Source organism: Schistocerca cancellata, chromosome 1, assembly GCF_023864275.1.
Source record: "Schistocerca cancellata isolate TAMUIC-IGC-003103 chromosome 1, iqSchCanc2.1, whole genome shotgun sequence".
Lineage (NCBI taxonomy): Eukaryota > Metazoa > Arthropoda > Insecta > Orthoptera > Acrididae > Schistocerca > Schistocerca cancellata.
In genome coordinates this window covers 872,339,785-872,358,741 of record NC_064626.1, presented here as the reverse complement: position 1 = coordinate 872,358,741, position 18,957 = coordinate 872,339,785, and the positions used below count along the sequence as shown (strand labels likewise).

General features: G+C 44.7%; 1 protein-coding gene across 1 annotated transcript in view; it reads left to right on the top strand.

Annotated features, from left to right (window-relative positions):
• The window catches only part of LOC126109897 (hormone receptor 4), a 617,359-nt gene that overhangs the window by 511,637 nt on the left and 86,765 nt on the right, over nucleotides 1–18,957 (top strand). The window contains exons 5-6 of the mRNA XM_049914995.1: nucleotides 3,041–3,244; nucleotides 9,247–9,446. Of these exons, the coding sequence (XP_049770952.1) occupies nucleotides 3,065–3,244; nucleotides 9,247–9,446 (380 nt within the window). The 5' untranslated portion in view covers nucleotides 3,041–3,064. The remainder of the gene's footprint in view (nucleotides 1–3,040; nucleotides 3,245–9,246; nucleotides 9,447–18,957) is intronic.

The following is an 18,957-nucleotide window of genomic DNA, read 5'->3' as shown; positions in this document are numbered from 1 at the left end:
AGGATTTCTAATAGCCCTGGTCTTTTTACCTACTTGATCCTCTGCTGCCGTCACTACTTCATCCCTCAAAGCTACCCATTCTTCTTCTACTGTATTTCTTTCCCCCATTCCTGTCAATTGTTCCCTTATGCTCTCCCTGAAACTCTGTACAACCTCTGGTTCTTTCAGTTTATCCAGGTCCCATCTCCTTAAATTCCCACCTTTTTGCAGTTTCTTCAGTTTTAATCTACAGGTCATAACCAATAGATTGTGGTCAGAGTCCACATCTGCCCCTGGAAATGTCTTACAATTTAAAACCTGGTTCCTAAATCTCTGTCTTACCATTATATAATCTATCTGATACCTTTTAGTATCTCCAGGGTTCTTCCATGTATACAACCTTCTATCATGATTCTTAAACCAAGTGTTAGCTATGATTAAGTTGTGCTCTGTGCAAAATTCTACCAGGCGGCTTCCTCTTTCATTTCTTAGCCCCAATCCATATTCACCTACTACGTTTCCTTCTCTCCCTTTTCCTACACTCGAATTCCAGTCACCCATGACTATTAAATTTTCGTCTCCCTTCACTATCTGAATAATTTCTTTTATTTCATCATACATTTCTGATCTTATAGTATATATATATATGAGGACAACGATGGAATTACCCTCCAGTGTCTCCAGCACCATTGGATTAAGCTTTTACGAAGCTTTAACTAGAATAACATGGTACCGCTGAGATTTCGTCTCCAGCTAACAGACGTATACCCATCAAAAGTATGACAAGGTGTCATTCCATAACGCATTGCGGACAAGTTAAGAATTCAACGCCTGACATTGACGTGTAGTCTGGCAATCAGAAGCAGTGTGACACCACCTTTCCTGTCCTTGCTAACGAAATGATGCCGATGAAAATACTGTCCAACATCCAGTTTCGAACCGACTACCTACCTATCTAACGCACAAGCATGTGCTTGTGTTGAGAGCTTCTGTAGTGGGTAAAGGGTTTAACTGATACCTACCATGTCGTTACTCACCACTGATTCCTGACCGATTAGTATTCTATTTTTATACGGCAGCTACGCTACATAAGAGTCCAGAATTAGTTATTTCACTAAATACACCTGCTGAATGTATTTACGGTGAGAGCTAAGCGCAAAGTTCAGAAAGACCTTTTTATCCGTTGCTGCTGCTAAGATCATATAATTCATGAGATTTCACGTAAATTTTTGAGTCTGTTTCAAAAATAATGTATCCGTGAAAGACAAGCGCTATCCATGTATTTAATAAAAAAAAAAAAACCTTAGTCAGTGAACTAAAAGCCTTCACGAAAGAATACTATGCCTACGGCCTATGGTGATTTCAAAATGACGAGCTTGTTAGAAACAAAACACACAAGGAATATTTGCACAAACACCTTCAGCACGGGCGCGATGCAGAACACAACCGACGAGAAATGTGACAGCCTTCGATTGCTGTGGAGGGGTGTGTGTTGCGGGCGGGCAGTGGAAGAGCGACCTGTGAAGTGGGATAAAACACACAAAGCTTCATGGAGTCTGATAAAGATATGGGGTATGGCGAATGTCCGTAGACAAGTGTGGACGAGTACTGTCCTGCCGAAAAATAGCACTGTGCTATCGAATGAGAGGTAACGCCCGAGGACGCAGGCTGCGTGTGATGCACCTTTGTGCTGCCAGTGTTCCCTCAGTCACTACCAGCCGCGACCTGAAGTCATACCCGATTGCTCCCCACACCATAACACCAGGAGTGACACCGCTGTGCCTCTCCAGAAGCAGGTCGGAGTGGCCGTGCGGTTCTAGGCGCTACATTCTGGAGCAGAGCGACCGCTGCGGTCACAGGTTCGAATCCTGCCTCGGGCATGAATGTGTGTGGTGTCCTTAGCTTAGTTAGGTTTAATTAGTTCTAAGTTCTAGGCGACTGATGACCTCAGAAGTTAAGTCGCATAGTGCTCAGAGCCATTTGAACCATTTTGAACCTCTCCAGAACATTGGAGAACGAGACTTCTCCCGAGGTCGCCGTCATACTCGCCGACGATGATTATTGGCGGCAGAGTAGGATCGTGATTCACCGCTGAATACAGTACGACGCCATTCCTCAGCATTTCTTGCTTCCCGTTAACGGCACCACATCAAAAGCTGCCACGTGCACTCTGGCTGCTACTGGTCTCGGATCAGCGGTGCGGGATGACACAGAATGTTGCAGGGAGTTCGCGGATGGTAGGCGCAGATTTGGGCGGGTTACAATGTGACTGGTACACAGTACGCCCATTCTCCGTTGTGGTGGTCATAAGTGGTCGACCAGAACCTTGACGACGTTCCCATACTGTGCAAAATGTTCAAATGTGTCTGAATTCCTATGGGACCAAACTGCTGCGGTCATCGGTCCCTAGTATTACACACTACTTAATCTAACTTATGGTAAGAACAACGCACACACCCATGCCCGAGGGAGGACTCGAACCTCCGGCGGGAGGGCATACTGTGCAACATTGGCTCAGAGTCAGATATGAATGCCTCACAAATCTGGATACTGCAGGACTCGACCAGCCGGCCAACTGGAGATCCTTAGTTTTCAAACTCCTGTCAGGTGCCGATGAAGTCGTCTCAAACGAGTACGCTTCATCTCCGTGTCTTTCATGGTGGTCACTTCAACATTTGACCCTGTTCACCCCTCTTACGTACCCCATCCCGGGCTGGTAAAAACACTAGAGGCAAACAATGCCAATGCACTCTCGTGCACATACTACCTGCCACAGAGAACTACAACTCTAATCATTTACAGACCAGCCAATAGCGTGTACGAGTACGAAGTGACAGTGACCTCAGACCACGTCTTCTAGATGCTTCATAATTTTTTTTGTGTCAGGCGGTGTACATGAACATATTACGATTACTTTGGAGCGAGACGCACTGCCTGGCGCTATTTGGGAATAGATAACTTCATTATCCTGAAATAGGTTGGGTGAGGAGCGAGTAGATAGCTCTAGTGGCGATAGGCCTTGTGAGTTTTGCTGATGATGTGTGTGTGACGTGTGTTCCAGACGCTGATGAGGTGAGCAGCCGCGATGGAGGCGAGCGACGCGGTGCCGGCGCCCGCCGCCGGTCCAGGAGGCCACGTGGACGTGGCCGTGGCCGTGGACGCGGATGCAGACGCGGGCGGCGGCGGCAGCGGGCCGGACTCGATCTTCTTGCTGGCAGACTCTTCCGGCCTCGACCTCACCGCACTCTCCAATCCTGACTACAAGGTGCCTCACCGCACACCATTTATCGCGTATACGCACAGTGTACCTTCCTTCTGAACTTCTTCGACATTTCGCGAGCATTCTACTGTCGAAGAGACCAATGACCACGCTGATGGGTCTCTTAAACGAGGACACTACCATCATGGCCACCACCACCACCACCACCACCACCACCACGATCATGATCATCGTCATGACCATCGCATCTACATAGATACTTCGCAAACCACTGTACAGTGCGTGGTGTAGGTACCCTGTACCACTGCTAGTCGTTTCCTTTTCTGTTCCACTCGAAAATAATGTGAGATAAAAACGACTGTCTGTATGCCTCCATATGATCCTTATCTCTCCTATCTTTTCTTCATGATCCTAATGCTCAGTGTATGTTAGCGGTAGCTTCAAATGCCGGTTCTCTAGATTTTCTCAACAGTGGTCCTCGAAAAGAACGTCGCCTTCCCTCCAGGGATTCCCATTTGACACATGCTTGTCGTTCGAGTCTACCGCAACGTCGTTGTTGATGTGTAGTGTGCATTTGAGAGGCATACACTTGGGAGTGTTGCTGCTGTGTGGCGGTAACAAATCTTGCAGCCCGCCGTTGAATTGCTTCGATGTCTTCGCTTCATCCGACCTGTACAGATCCCAAACACTCCAGCAGTACTCAAGAATATGTCGTACCAGCGTCCTATATGCAGTCTCCTTCACAGATGAACCTCATTGCCCTAAAAATCTCCCAATAAATCTGAGTTAACCATTCACCTTCCCAACCTCAGTCCTCACCTGCTCGTTCCATTTCATATTGCTTTGCAAAGTTAAGCCCAGGTATTTAAAGACGTGACTGTTCAAAGCAGAATACTACTAATGCTGTATCCGAACATGCATATTCAACCGCACCGACTTACATTTTTCCACGTTTAGAATTATCTGCCATTCATCACACCAACTAGAAATTTTGTATAAATCATCTTGTATCCTCCAATCACTCAGCTGCGACTCGTCACTGTATACACAGCATCATCAGCAAACAACCGCAAACTGCTGTCCATTCTGTTCGCCAAATAATTTCTGTATATAGAGAACAACTGCGATCGCACTCCCTGGGGCACTCTTGACAATAGTACACTCATCAAAAAACTTTTCCATCACCCCGGTTCCCAGAACTCCTGAAGACAGACGTTGCCTGTGGATATTGCATCACAGACACAGTCCCTTTGACTGTTCAGAGATGACATTAAACTCGCTCAAAGATGCAAACAACCATGCATGAGCAGCTCCTATTAGACGGAGGGGGTCCGATACCCATTCCACCAGGAAGGAGGTACACAGCTCCTGTTGTCTGTAGTTCAACCATGTGTAGACGGTCAATACTGCAATTCGATCGTGTCCGCTTTGTTACTTTGTGCCAGGAAGGGCTCTCAACAAGGGACGTGTCCAGGCGTCTCGGAGTGAACCAAAGCGATGTTGTTCGGACATGGAGGAGATACAGAAAGACACGAACTGTCGATGACATACGTCGCTCAGGTCACCCAAGGGCTACTACTGCATTGGATGACCGCTACCTACGGATTATGGCTCGGAGGAACTCTGACAGCAAGGCCACCATTTTGAATAATGCTTTTAGTGCAGCCACAGGACGTCGCGTTATGATTCGAACTTACACAACAGGCTGCACGATGCGCAACTTTACTATCGACGTCCATGGCGAGGTCCATCTTTGCAACCACGACACCATGCAGCACGGTACAGATGGGCCCAACAACATGCCGAATGGACCGCTCAGGATTGGCATCACGTTCTCTTCACCGATGAGTGTCGCGTATGCCTTCAACCAGACAATGGTCGGAAACGTGTTTGGAGGCAATCCGATCAGGCTGAATGCCTTAGATACACTGTTCAGCGAGGTGCAGGTTCCCTGCTGTTGTGGGTTGGCATTATCTGGGGCGGACGTACGCCGTTGGTGGTCGTGGAAGGTACCGTAACGGCTGTACGATGCGTGAATACCATCTTTCGACCGATAGTGCAACCATATCGTCAGCATGTTGGTGAGGCATTCGTCTTCATGGATGATAATTCCCGGCCCAGTCGTGCACATCTTGTGAATGACGTCCTTCAGGATAACGACATCGCTCGATTAGAGTGGCCACCCTGTTCTCCAGACATAAACCCTATCGAACATGGCTGGGATAGATTGAAAAGGACTGTTTATGGACGACGTGACCCACCAACCACTCTGAGGGATCTACGCCAAATCACCGTTGAGGAGTGAGACAATCTGGACCAACAGTGCCCTGATGAACTTGTGGATAGTACGCCATGACGAATACAGGCATGCATCAATGTAAGACGACGTGCTACTGGGTATTAGGTGTACCAGTGTACACAGCAATCTGGACCACCACCTCTGAATGTCTCACTGTATGGTGGTACAACAAGCAATGTGTGGTTTTCATGAGCAATAAAGAGGGCGGAAATAATGTATATGTTGATCTCTATTCCAATTTTCTGTGCAGGTTTCCGAACTCTCGGAACCGAGGTGAACTAAAACTTTTTTTGATGTGTTTAGTTGGATGCCGTCCTGTGGGATATGGTGTGAAATTCTGTCCAATAGGCGCGTTAGGTCGTCAGAATCCTGAGCCGGTTGGAGGGCCCTGCTCACGATGCTACACAGGTTCTCAGTTGAGGAGAGATCGAGAGACCTTTCTAGCCAAGGTAGGGTTCGACAAACACGAAGAGACGTGCGCGGGCAGGCTTTTATCTTGCTGAAATGTAAACGCAGGATGGCTTGCCATGAAGGGCAACAAAATAGGGGGTAGGATATCGTCGACGTACCGCTGTGCTGTAGATGTCGCGGATGACAACCGAAGGGGTCCTGCTGTGAAAACAAATGGCACCCCAAAACATCACTCCTGATTGTTTGGCCGTATGGTGCGTGACAGGTTGACATCTCAGCGCTGTACGGGGCGTGTCCAGACACGTCATTGCAGATTATTGGGGTCATATCGAAGCGGGACTTCTTATTCCAGTCATTGACATTCCAGGCCGAAGTGTCCGACACCTCTGCAATGGTAGTCGGCGCAAGGGGTGCCATGAGATCAGCCTCCTTTCTGTTTGCCTGCTATTAATGGTGCTTGCGATCACTGAAGCACCAGTTGCAAGTCGAATCGATGGTAATAATGAATCCTGGGCTCTGCGTCTCTCTCTAACGGTTGGTCGGTCCTCACATTCTGTCGTCTCTCGATGTCGACCGTTTCCTCCTTGATACTTTGTTTGGCCATTCCTGATGACGTCGTCGAATAGTGGCATCGCTCCTATTCAAATCTCCAGCTATTCGCCGTCCAACTATCTTCTTCGAACCGATCTCCACGTGCTCTGTCAAATGCTGACATCTGCGTACATCGTTCACGCGCCTGTCAGCGAGGCATAGCTACTGTCCATCTGAGTACACGGAATGAAATTCGTAAAGAATTTATGCCATTGTATCAACTTCTCCCATATTTACTATCCTAGCCAGTTGTGCGGTGAAATTGCACTGCAGCGTCACATATTCGTCCATCGGCCGCCACAGTTAACAATTTTGCATTTTCCGTCAATACCTATATAAACATCAATAAGTGAGCAATTTGCGTAATTTCCTCGTATTGCATCTTGTTTTCTTCTGTGTTTTTCTTTTTTTCATAGTGTATATCATTATGACGGATGCAAATAAAGTAGTGGTAACAAAGCTAGACCCTCGCAGGAGATCGGGCATGCGCAAACAGGATGTGGGAGCTGTCGGATGCCGCTATTGTCGTTGTCGATGTGTAGTGTGCATTTGAGAGGCGTACACGTGCTGCTGTATGGCGTTGAAGTGTAAATCGTCGATTTCACCTCTCTAAAGCATGTTTTCACCTTGACTGAATCAGTCAAGATGGTATACTCAGTGACAAAACAAAGCAGTAGGCTTTTACCAGAAATATTGACCCTTAGAGAATGTGTCTAATAGTGTATTTTAAATATGACAGTATGCCATCTTAGGCACTCTATAACATTAAAACACTTGATAATGGCATTGTAAAGCCGAAATAATGATCTTGTAAATGTAACACTGCAAATAAAAAACAGTCTAATGGCGGTACTGACTATGGCGGTGCTGCTAGATTAAAACTGTGCGCCGGACCAGCCTCGAACCTAGGGCTTTAGCCTTTATCGGACATTATGTCTTAATATTCGGACCAGGAAATACAGACGAGTGTGGTAGTTGACTGAAAATTGCTAAGGAGTAGATTTTAATGTGCTGTTGTGGAATTAGGTACGCTATGAACAGGGATTGGACAAAACGGCGAGAAATGCGTACTTGAAAATAAATGCAGATACTAGCCACGGCCGGCCGGGGTGGCCGAGCGGTTCTAGGCGCTACAGTGTGGAACCGCGCGAGTGCTACGGTCGCAGGTTCGAATGCTGCCTCGGGCATGGGTGTGTGTGATGTCCTTAAGTTAGTTAGGCTTAAGTAGTTCTAAGTTCTAGAGGACTGATGACCTCAGAAGTTAAGTCCCATAGTGCTCAGAGTCTTTTGAACCATTTACTAGCCACGCCAGTAGATTGCGCTCTTGTATTTGACCACGAATGGCAGCTGTGAAATACGCTCAACACGTTGCAAGTGCTCGTATATCGTTGTCAGAACACAGTTATGATTACATTCGGTCGGAACTAAGTGGATCAGAACGGGGCAGATTGTTGGCGCTGGTATGGTGCGTGCGTGCTCCCCTAGCCAAGGTAGCGGACGTGTCTGGTGTTTCAAGAAGCACCGTAGCGAAGATTTATACGGCATAAAGGGAAAGCGGAAAAACATCATCAGCTAATTCACAACGAGGACGAAAGTGTTTGTCGAGTGATCGTGGCAGACGATCGGTAAAGAGTACTGTGACGAAAAATAAGAGGATGACAGCTTCAAAAGTCGCTGTAGAACTGAATGTCGCACTCGGAACCCATGAGTGCACGAAAACAATAGGAGGGGAATTGCTGAGCGAGGTGCAACTCCAAAACCACACATCAGTGATGCAAATTCCCATAACAAGTAAACGTGGTGCTGAAGCCTTTAAACTTGGACTACGGAGTTAACGCTCCAATGCTGATACGTAGTAGGGGTTTGGTGGACATTTGGGCTGTCATGTGGTATTCCATGGGTGCCATGGTTACTCGGCAAGGTCGCATTCCTGTCAGGTATTTTGTGACTCTTCTGTCTAATCTGGCCTATTTGATGGTACAATATTTGTTCGCTACAGAAGAATGCTGAAGATTAGATGGGTAGATCACATAACTAATGAGGAAGTATTGAATAGAATTGGGGAGAAGAGGAGTCTGTGGCACAACTTGACGAGAAGAAGGGACCAGTTGGTAGGACATGTTCTGAGGCATCAAGGGATCACCAATTTAGTATTGGAGGGCAGTTCCGAGGGTAAAAATCATAGAGGGAGACCAAGAGATGAATACACTAAGCAGATTCAGAAGGATGTAGGTTGCAGTAGGTACTGGGAGATGAAGAAACTTGCACAGGATAGAGTAGCATGGAGAGATGCATCAAACCACTCTCAGGACTGAAGACTACAACAACAACAACAAGATTTGTTCGCTAGTGGGAATGGCGTGTTCAACACGACAGGCCATGGTTTTGTGAACACGACTATGAATTGTATAATCTTCCCTGGCCACCACAGCCACCATGTCTCAATATCATCGAGTCTGTGTGGTCTACTTAGAGAGAAGAGTGCGTCATAGCTACGTGAACGGTCCGCTATTTTGCAGGAAGACTGATATAAGATTTCCTCGAAAACCATACAGGACCCGCAGTTATCCATTCCCTGACGACTGGACACTGTTTTGGGTATCGGCGGGTTTCTTACCCAGTATTAGGTGTGGTAATGTGTTGTGTCTGTGGTATTCATATATTTTTTATAATACATATTTATAGTTGTCACAGCTGTACACGTGCCGCCGGTCCTGGACGTGTAATGAGCTACGCCCTGCCGCAGGTGGACGGCAGCGACAGCGGCGTGGAGGCGGGCAGCGTGCGCGGCGCCACCCCCGCCGCCTCGTGCGACTCCAGCCTGCTGAGCTGCTGCTCCGACAGCGACGACCCGCCGCCCGCGCCGCCCTCGCCCGGCCGCCGCGCCTCCCCCGCCGCCTCCGCCACCTCCTCCACCGCCACCAGGCCCGCCAGGCTCTTCCGGGGGTCAGTACACTGGGAAACCTCTACTTCTCGTGAAAATTCTGACGTACTGCTCTCACGAAAATTCTAAATTACTGCTAAAGGCAGGGATATCGCAACTTTGTTACAAATCACACAGACGAGGGGATCATTAGACCTGTTAATCGGGGATTTTGATGAGTCTTAGGTGTGTTGTAATGTACAGGAACCTGTCTCAGTACCTGGCTAGCGGCTTTTCAAGCGACGGCTCCGTTTCCGAGAAAATCGATGTTCAAGTTTCAACTGCTATATCTATAACGTTATTCATGTTACGACGAAGGCTTAAAGTCTTCTAGGTGCGTAAACGTGCGACAAACCGTCGCATCATTTTGCATAACAATGCGCGTGTAAAAGATATGAGTGCAGAGCAATGGAGCGCCACTGCTGCGAGCGAAACGGCGCGGTCGCCTATTGACGTGCACTGTCGCGCGACCGTGCACAAGCTTCAGATCGGACTGCATTTTTTGTGCCAGTGGCGCGACACAGTCGTGGACAACGACAGCTAATCAGTCTGGTACAAACACGAAGGTGCTTGTGGGATCAAAAGACGCCTCAGTATCACACGAGGAATGTTACTTACAAGTTGTGGGAGGACGTAGCTATAGAATTAGATGGGACAGGTCATTTTCTTTGCTCTCGTTTGATGGATTTGTTGCCACTTCTGCGTGGGGTTCCTTCACATAGGAAGGCGAGTGTATGTGCAGAACTGATGAACATTCTCGTAAGGAAACAAGAGCAGCGTATCTTGCTTGGACAATATTCAAGTTTGTCATCTGAAAGTTTCATGTGTTCTGGATACATCATTACAGACGGCAACCATATTACGGATTTCTCGTACACTGAATTTAATCCTCATTAAAGGTATCGTTTCTACGAATTCGGTTTTACATTATTTGTTGACCACTTCTTTTGTAAACATTTGATGGGGGTTTTTATTTATGTAACAGCAATGGATAAAGCACTTACCTTGGAAGTGAGAGTGCGACACAGTGTTCGCGTACAGTAGTTTCTCTGAAGTTGCTATATTTCTTCAAGCAATGCATAAGGCGTGTCAGAAGGTATCCTAAGGTACATTTACTGATTCTCAAGTAGACAAAAGGGTGTTTATCATTTTCTTGCAGTTCCGTAAATAAGTGACCAAATTCTCCATGCGTAGTTCATTTTGCTTCCGTCTTCTGTTTCACTGTGTAGTAAGCCCTGGCGTGTCCCATATATTCATAAAAAAAAAAAATCGGATAAAGGAATAACAACCGCATTAGCCAAAAAGGCCGACTGCACTGATTTCGGCAGACGATACCGTGAGCAAAGGACACAGTGTTCTCGCGCGGTAACGTACACATGTTAACGTGCGACGGTCTGTCGCATGATTACGCATCCAGTGGACATAGCCCAAGCAAGCGTAGCGCAGCGGCTAAGGTTCAAGTGCACCATGCCGGCGCTACAAGTTCAAATCCTTTTTTTTTTTATCATGTTCATCGTACAGAATATTAATAAATAATACATGTCATGAAAAACTATTCAAAACATTCATTAATAAATCAAGCACTACAGCAAACCTTCTTGAAATGTATGTTTAGTTTGCCATATAATAGTTTACAGAAACATCTTCCTCGCTATGCATTCGTTGTTTGCTGTGCTACAACAGAATCCCGGATGTTATTTGTCGCAGAAGTAACCGAAACACAAGTTCCCAGAACACTGCGCAGACTTAATGAAAGTTATTGTATTGCAAGCACACGGATTTTTCAGAAGCCATACCGGAAAACACAGTTAGTTTAAATTCAAAAAGATGGTTCTGCCTTCTATCAACATCGATGCGCACCACACGTATTTTGTCATTCGTATGAAAGCAGGTGCACTAAATTCATGCAGAATTAAGGTAAGCATTTTTATGGAATCTTCCCTCGAAGCGACTTCTTTCTTACTATTTTGCAAGTTAGGAGCATTTTTAATTTTTTGTGAAAATTTTATCCGGTCGTTGGCTTTGGCAAGCTTCCCATGAACTAATAGTGTAAAGAAACTTTTCGTGTCCCAAGTACGGAAGAATATCAGATTTTAAAACACATCGTACATTATTTTTGTGAACTTTCCTGAAGGTCACAGTCAAATTTTTTAAAATTGTAAATCAACTCGTTAATTATTTTTCAACAATGTGACCAACTTTTCCAGATGGTATCTGTATACGTAAGAAAACGTAAGGGCATATCTTTCCTGAAGCAATTGCAGTAAGCGTTGCTTTGAAGGAATAACTAAACTTTTTTTCTGCACAGGGACGACTTCGCTCCTTTTTCCGCAAGGATCTATTGCATGTCGGTTGGTACTGGCAGCTTGTTTGATCGGTATTAATAACATGATTAGGGCCAAAATTAGGTATGAGTACTTTCACCGGTATTTGCAATCCTTCCGTAGCTGCTAATACTTCGTCCATCGTTGCGAACTCTTTGGAACAGTCCAAGTATTTGGAATTTTTTCTTCGAAACACATACGAAATACACATATGAAGAAAGTTTGCTGTAATCATTGATTAACGAAATTACTACCGTGAAAATGACAGATTTTTAATGATTTTGCATGACATATACTATTTAATAATATTCGGTACCATGAAACTGACAAATAGTGCAGGCTTTGCTCCAGTACCGCCAGCAGCCTTTAACCTTAGCCGCTGCAGTACGCTCGCTTGGTCGAAACAAGACTAACGTTACAGGTATAGGACATAAGCATAAAAGAATCAACATGGATTTTGTTGGGAAACTATGGGCCATCGCAAGAAAAGCCGCCAGCTGATGATCAGGACAGGTCCGCCACCAACACACTGTAGACTCATCAAAAGTGGCCGAGTGGTTCTAGACGCGTCAGTCCGGAACCGCGCTGGTGCTACTGTCGCAGGTTCGAATCCTGCCTCGGGTACGGACAAGTGTGATGTCCTTAGGTTAGTCAGGTTTAAGAAGTTCTAAGCCTAGGGGACTGATGACCTCAGATGTTAAGTCCCATAGTGCTTAGAGCCATTTCTCTTCAGAATCCTTGATTAACAGGTCTGATGGCCTCCTTGTGAGGTTCTGCTTCGGAAACAGTCGGTTGTGAAATCGTGTGAGAATAGGTGAACAGGGGCATTGAATATTATTATTGTAATGCTTGTTGCTCGATCGCGGCTATCTGCGGTGCGCACGCCGACTTCGTAAAACATCCCTTCTTTCTTCCTTTCCTGTTATTCTCCTTTTTAATTTTGTCCCCCAATTTTTTTATTCCTTATGATTCTGTAGCCTTTCTTTTTCTGCTTGAGACGAGGAATATTATAAACGATCAAGCGACCCGCCCCGACTTCGCACGTGTAGCACTAACAAGGAGACCACCCGGCAATCGGGTTTTTGTAGTCTTTTATATTTATGGTACGTGAAGCTCAGAATTCAGATATGTTAGCCAAAGCATTCAGTGCAGCTCTAAAACATTCTTGAGAGAAAATCGACTTTGAAGTTTTCCGAGTAACTTTAATTCACTAACTTTAAGGCGATTTTCACAATTGTCTGTGTTGCTGACTCGATATCGTCGGAGACTCATTAGATCGGTGGCTGGAATCTCTTCTTTTTTCATCTCGTTTGAATACTTACATCATCTATATACAAAATCATCAATATGTGCTACTTAACACATACCTAATCATCACTTTTTATGAAAGATGTATGTCTTCTTGTTTGTAATTACATATTGCAGGTAACATTCCAGTTTTCGTTGCACATATAATTTCTTAATTATCGATATTTTACAAATGAATGTTAATAAATTTGTAATGTTTTCTTAATTTAAACGATCTTTATTAACGATCTTTTATAAAATATCGATAATTAAGAATTTATATTTGTAGTGCGTTTGATGTGTAATTTTCGTAAAAGAGATGGTTTGGTATGTGTTGATTACCATACATTTATTGAATTTTATAAGTAACCAAGTTGAGTAACCAGGCGTTGCCTGGCTATTTCTTTATTCCACAAATCTGTTAGTCAGTTTCTTCCTTCCCCCTCTCTCTCACTCCCTCTCCTCTTGCCCTTCTCTGTATCCACCTCTTGCCTCCCCCACCCCCCTCTCTCTAACCGTACCCTCTCTCTTCATACATCTCTCCTCCCTCCTCTCGTATCCATTCCCCTCCGTCTCTGCCCTTCACTTCCACCGCCCCCCTCTCTCTGACCACTTACTCCAGCCCTACACTCCCCCCCTCTTTGTCAGTGTTCTCCTCCCTCCCCCCTTTGTCCATCTGCTCCTCCCCCCTCTGTCCATCTGCTCCTCCCTCCTCTGTCTGTCAATTTACTCCTCTCCACTCTGTCCACTCCTCCTTCCCCTCTCCCTGTTCATCTTCTCCCCTTTACTTTTTCTGTCCATCTCCTCCTCTCCCATCACATTATCCATATCCTCCTAACTCTCTATTTATCTGCTCGTCCCCCATCTGTCTACCTGTCTCTTCCTCCCCCTGTCTCTGTCCATCTCCTCCTCTTTTTTTGTTTTCTCTGTCCATCTCCTCCTCTCCATCCACTCTCTCTCACTCTGCCCTCCCTTATCTCTCTCTCCATCTCTTCCTCTTGTCTGTATCTGTCTCCTCCATCCTTGTTGGTGTCTGGCCACCTCCATACCATCCCTTCTCTTTCTGTTACCACACTTACACTAAAAGGAGGCTGGTGGTTCAACCCCTACAGTAACTAATATGTGTACCAGATTTGATTCAGATTCTTCCATGGGTTTAGAATGAGCTTTTTATCTGTGACTTTCCACGTGTACATTATCATGTCAAGTATATTTTACACACATTTAATGTATTTCACGCAGCTTAACCTTTATATCGTCATATCTCTTGAACTATGTGTCGTAAAATGATATTCTGTCTGCAAAAGATTCAGTTAGTAGTAACGATATAATAAATTTAAACATCTTGTATGATGTAATTTTTCACGTATTCAGTCGTATCTCCCGAACTAAGTGTCGTACAATAACATAATTTGTATGGTATATTCAGTGGTGCATGTGAACACTATCTGCAAAAGTCACGAATACAGTCAACAGTAAAGAAGTAATAAATTAAAATGTCATACTTAATGTGGCAGTTTTACTGAATGATCAGCGAAAATTTAATAAGCGACACACTTTTTCCCTTTCACCATTTTGTTGGGGTCTTCAACGACAAAGAGTTTCGTAAATATTTGAAATTATGTGTAAAGTTGTTGCAAGTCTCTAAGTGCGCTCATTCTCAAGTACTCGATGACTAAAGTATGGGTATTCTTGCGTCGTGGGCTACACTGCTTTTTCACTCCCAGCCCCGTGACAGGAAGGCAATTCATACCAGACAGTGATTCCTTCCAGATAGTAAATGATATGTGTACCAAGTTTGGTTGAATCCGTCGTTTGGTTTAGAAGGAGACATGGAACATTGGTACATCGAGTAGATACATTCATCCATCTTTATAATTTTTATGGATGATTTAGGTATTCGAATTGAACGATAACAATAAAATGAAAAAAAAAGACTATAGAGAGATTCGAACCAGCGATCCATTGATAACACAGTTACCATTCTCCGACGCTCGTTGTAAGAAATGACCAGAATTTTATTGAATTATAGTTCCTCGGAAATCTTCAAAGCCAGTTTTCTCGAGAATTTTTTTCGAGTCGCTTCAAGCTGCTCTCACTGATAGGTACTTGTGTTCTGAACTCCACATAGCATAAACATAACAAGTTACAAAAACCCTATTGCAGGGTATGTACGACCGGACAACTTGTCTGGCGTAGAGGTAACTTTTTAATTTTGTTTACAGGCGACTGCGCAGAGTTATGACTAGAAATCAGATAATAACGTTATGTAAATCAAAATTACCGCTTTCGTATAAATTAAACAATTCAAGCAGCACACACCACTTGCTGTCGTGCTGCAGCCCCTAAAGGCTTGGGGAGACTGGCCTAACTCAACCCGCTAACAATGCGAGCCCTGCATCAAAGGCACCGCAACTTCACGCCTACTCGCAAGTCTGCCGCGAGTTATCAGAATTTCTACAGTAGCTCCTGTGAGCAGCCTTCACACGCAGACTGAAAAACACGGCGGGGGACTGTGATTCATCATAGTTCGGAGGAATTGCACCAAATTTATAAATTACGTACACAAACCTTCTTTGTGAACCAGTCTGCCTGTTAGTTAAAACGGTATCACGACCCCACAGCAGTTCCTGAGGTTAATATTGATGCACAGGTAGAAAGGAGAATGACAGAATGAAGGCTTTCACAACCGGATGACATTGTTATTGGTAAACCTTTCAGAGTATAAGGTCACGGCCCACAAAACTATCCTGTTCCTAACGTCGGGTCTTACCGATTGACAGGTCAGACGTGCGAAAGCGACATACGTACTGCAAAATAGGGGCGTGGTCGGAGTTACACGTGATACGCAGAGACGATCCTTGTCAAAGATAAAACTTAATTATCTATTGCCGACTTGTCAAAGATAAAAAACTGTTTAGCGATTCTGCGGAGGCACGGTCCATATGTCGCTAAATTTCATGGTCTCTTCTTTCATAAAATTGATCTTCCTCTGAGACCCATTGTTACCCTATCAATTCTCTCACGTATGAAATAGCGAAATATCAGGCAGCTAATTTACAGCCGTATATTGGGAAAACTGACTCTCATATATGAGGCTCCCGTCATTTTATAGAGAAAATTGAAGGGCTATCTCTCGCTGCGGCAGATGCCATAGTAAGTTTCGACACAGCGTCTTTATCTATGGTCCCAGTCAACGAAGTTGTGATTTTTATAACGGATATTTTTCCAGGAGATTTGTCTGCTCTTTTCATAAATTGCCTTACTTGTCTGTCCCAGTGGAATGATGAATTTCATGAACGATTTGCTGGCGTAGGTCCTACTATAGCTAATTTCTATGTAGAGAAATTCGAATAGTCAGCTTTAGAAAAAGCAAACAAGAAACCATATCGCTGGTATCAGTTTGTGGATGACATTTTGGTCTGGCCACATGGCAAAAAAGTTTTGGATGAATACTTTGGTTTTCTATGTAATAGAAGTCCAAAAACCCAGTTCACCATGGAAGCAGAAAATGACAACAAAATCCCTTTCTTGGATGTTTTAATTCTGAGACTGACCGATGTAAGTATGGAACATAAGGGTTTTCGAAAGGTAAAAGCCTTGTCGATAGAGCCAAAAGGATTTGAACGCTGGAATATCTGGACGCCGAATTAAGACATCTAAAGCAGGCTTTCGAGAAAAATGGCTACTCTGGGAAAGAAGGAAACAGAATTTTACGACCAAGTAACGGGAGGCCGAAGAATAAGTACGAAAAACAACGACGGAAGAGTACAACTTCTCTCCCTTTTATTAAAAAAGTAACAAATCAGATCGGAGAGATTTTACAGAAACGTGACATTAGACCGGCCTCGAAACTTAGCGACGTATGGACAATAGCTCTGCAGAATCGTAAAATAGTTTTTTTTCTTTGACAAGATGATAATCGATAGTTAAGTTTTATGTTTGAGAAGGATCATCTCTACGCATCATCTGTAACTCTTTTTCCACAGTATACAGGGTGGTCCATTGATCGTAACCGGGCCAAATATCTCACGAAATAAGCGTCATACGAACTTGTCTAGCTTGAAGGGGGAAACCAGATGGTGCTATGGTTGGCCCGTTAGATGGCGCTGCCATAGGTCAAACGGATATCAACTGCGTTTTTGTAAATAGGAACCCCAATTTTTTATTACATATCCGTGTAGTACGTAAAGAAATATGAATGTTTTAGCTGGATCACTTTTTTCGCTTTGTGATAGATGGCGATGTAATAGTCACAAACATATGGCTCACAATTTTAGACGAACAGTTGATAATAGGTAGGTTTTTTAAATTAAAATACAGAACGTAGGTACGTTTGAACATTTTATTTCGGTTGTTCCAATGTGATACATTTACCTTTGTGAAGTTATCATTTCTGAGAACGCATGCTGTTACAGCGTGATTACCTGTAAATACCACATTAATGCAATAAATGCTCAAAATGATGTCCGTCAACCTCAGTGCATTTGGCAATACGTGTAACGACATTCCTCTCAAGAGCGAATAGTTAGCCTTCCGTAATGTTCGCACATGCACTGACAATGCGCTGACGCATGTTGTCAGGCGTTGTCGGTGGACCACGATAGCAAATATCCTTCAACTTTCCCCACAGAAAGAAATCCGGGGACGTCAGATCCGGTGGACGTGCGGGCCATGGTATGGTGCTTCGACGACCAATCCACCTGTCACGAAATATGCTATTCAATACCGCTTCAACCGCACGCGAGCTATGTTCCGGACATCCATCATTTTGGAAGTACATCGCCATTCTGTCATGCAGTGAAACATCTTGTAATAACATCGGTAGAACATTACGTAGGAAATCGGCCTACAATGCACCATTTAGATTGCCATCGATATAATGGGGGCCAGTTATCCTTCCTCCCATAATGCCGCATCACACATTAACCCGCCAAGGTCGCTGATGTTCCACTTGTCACAGCCATCGTGGATTTTCCGTTGCCCAATAGTGGATATTATGCAGATTTACGATACCACTGTTGGTGAATAACGCTTCGTCGCTAAATAGAACGCGTGCAAAAAATCTGTCGTCGTCTCGAAATTTCTCTTGTGCCCAGTGGCAGAACTGTACATGACGTTTAAAGTTTTCGCCATGCAATTCCTGGTGCATAGGAGTATGGTTCGGGTGCAATCGATGTTGATGTAGCATTCTCAACACCGACGTTTTTGTGATTCCCGATTCTCGCGCAATTTGTCTGCTACTGATGAGCAGATTAGCCGCGACAGCAGCTAAAACACCTACTTGGGCATCATCATTTGTTGCAGGTCGTGGTTGACGTTTCACATGTGGCTGAACACTTCTTGTATCCTTAAATAACGTAACTATCCGGCGAACAGCCCGGACACTTGGATGATGTCGTCCAAGATACCGAGCAGCATACATAGCACACGCCCGTTGGGCATTTTGATCACAATAGCCATACATCAACACGATATCGACCTTTTCCGCAACTGGCAAACGGTCCATTTTAACACGGGTTATGTATCACGAAGCAAATACCGTCCGCACTGGCGGAATGTTACAGGGTTATTACAAGTGATTGAAGCGATTTCACAGCTCTACAATAACTTTATTATTTGAGATATTTTCACAATGCTTTGCACACACATACAAAAACTCAAAACTTTTTTTAGGCATTCACAAATGCTCGATATGTGCCCCTTTAGTGATTCGGCAGACATCAAGCCGATAATCAAGTTCCTCCCACACTCGGCGCAGCATGTCCCCATCAATGAGTTCGAAGGCATCGTTGATGCGAGCTCGCAGTTTTGGCACGTTTCTTGGTAGAGGAGGTTTAAACACTGAATCTTTCACATAATCCCACAGAAAGAATCGCATGGGGTTAAGTCGGGAGAGCGTGGAGGCCATGACATGAATTGC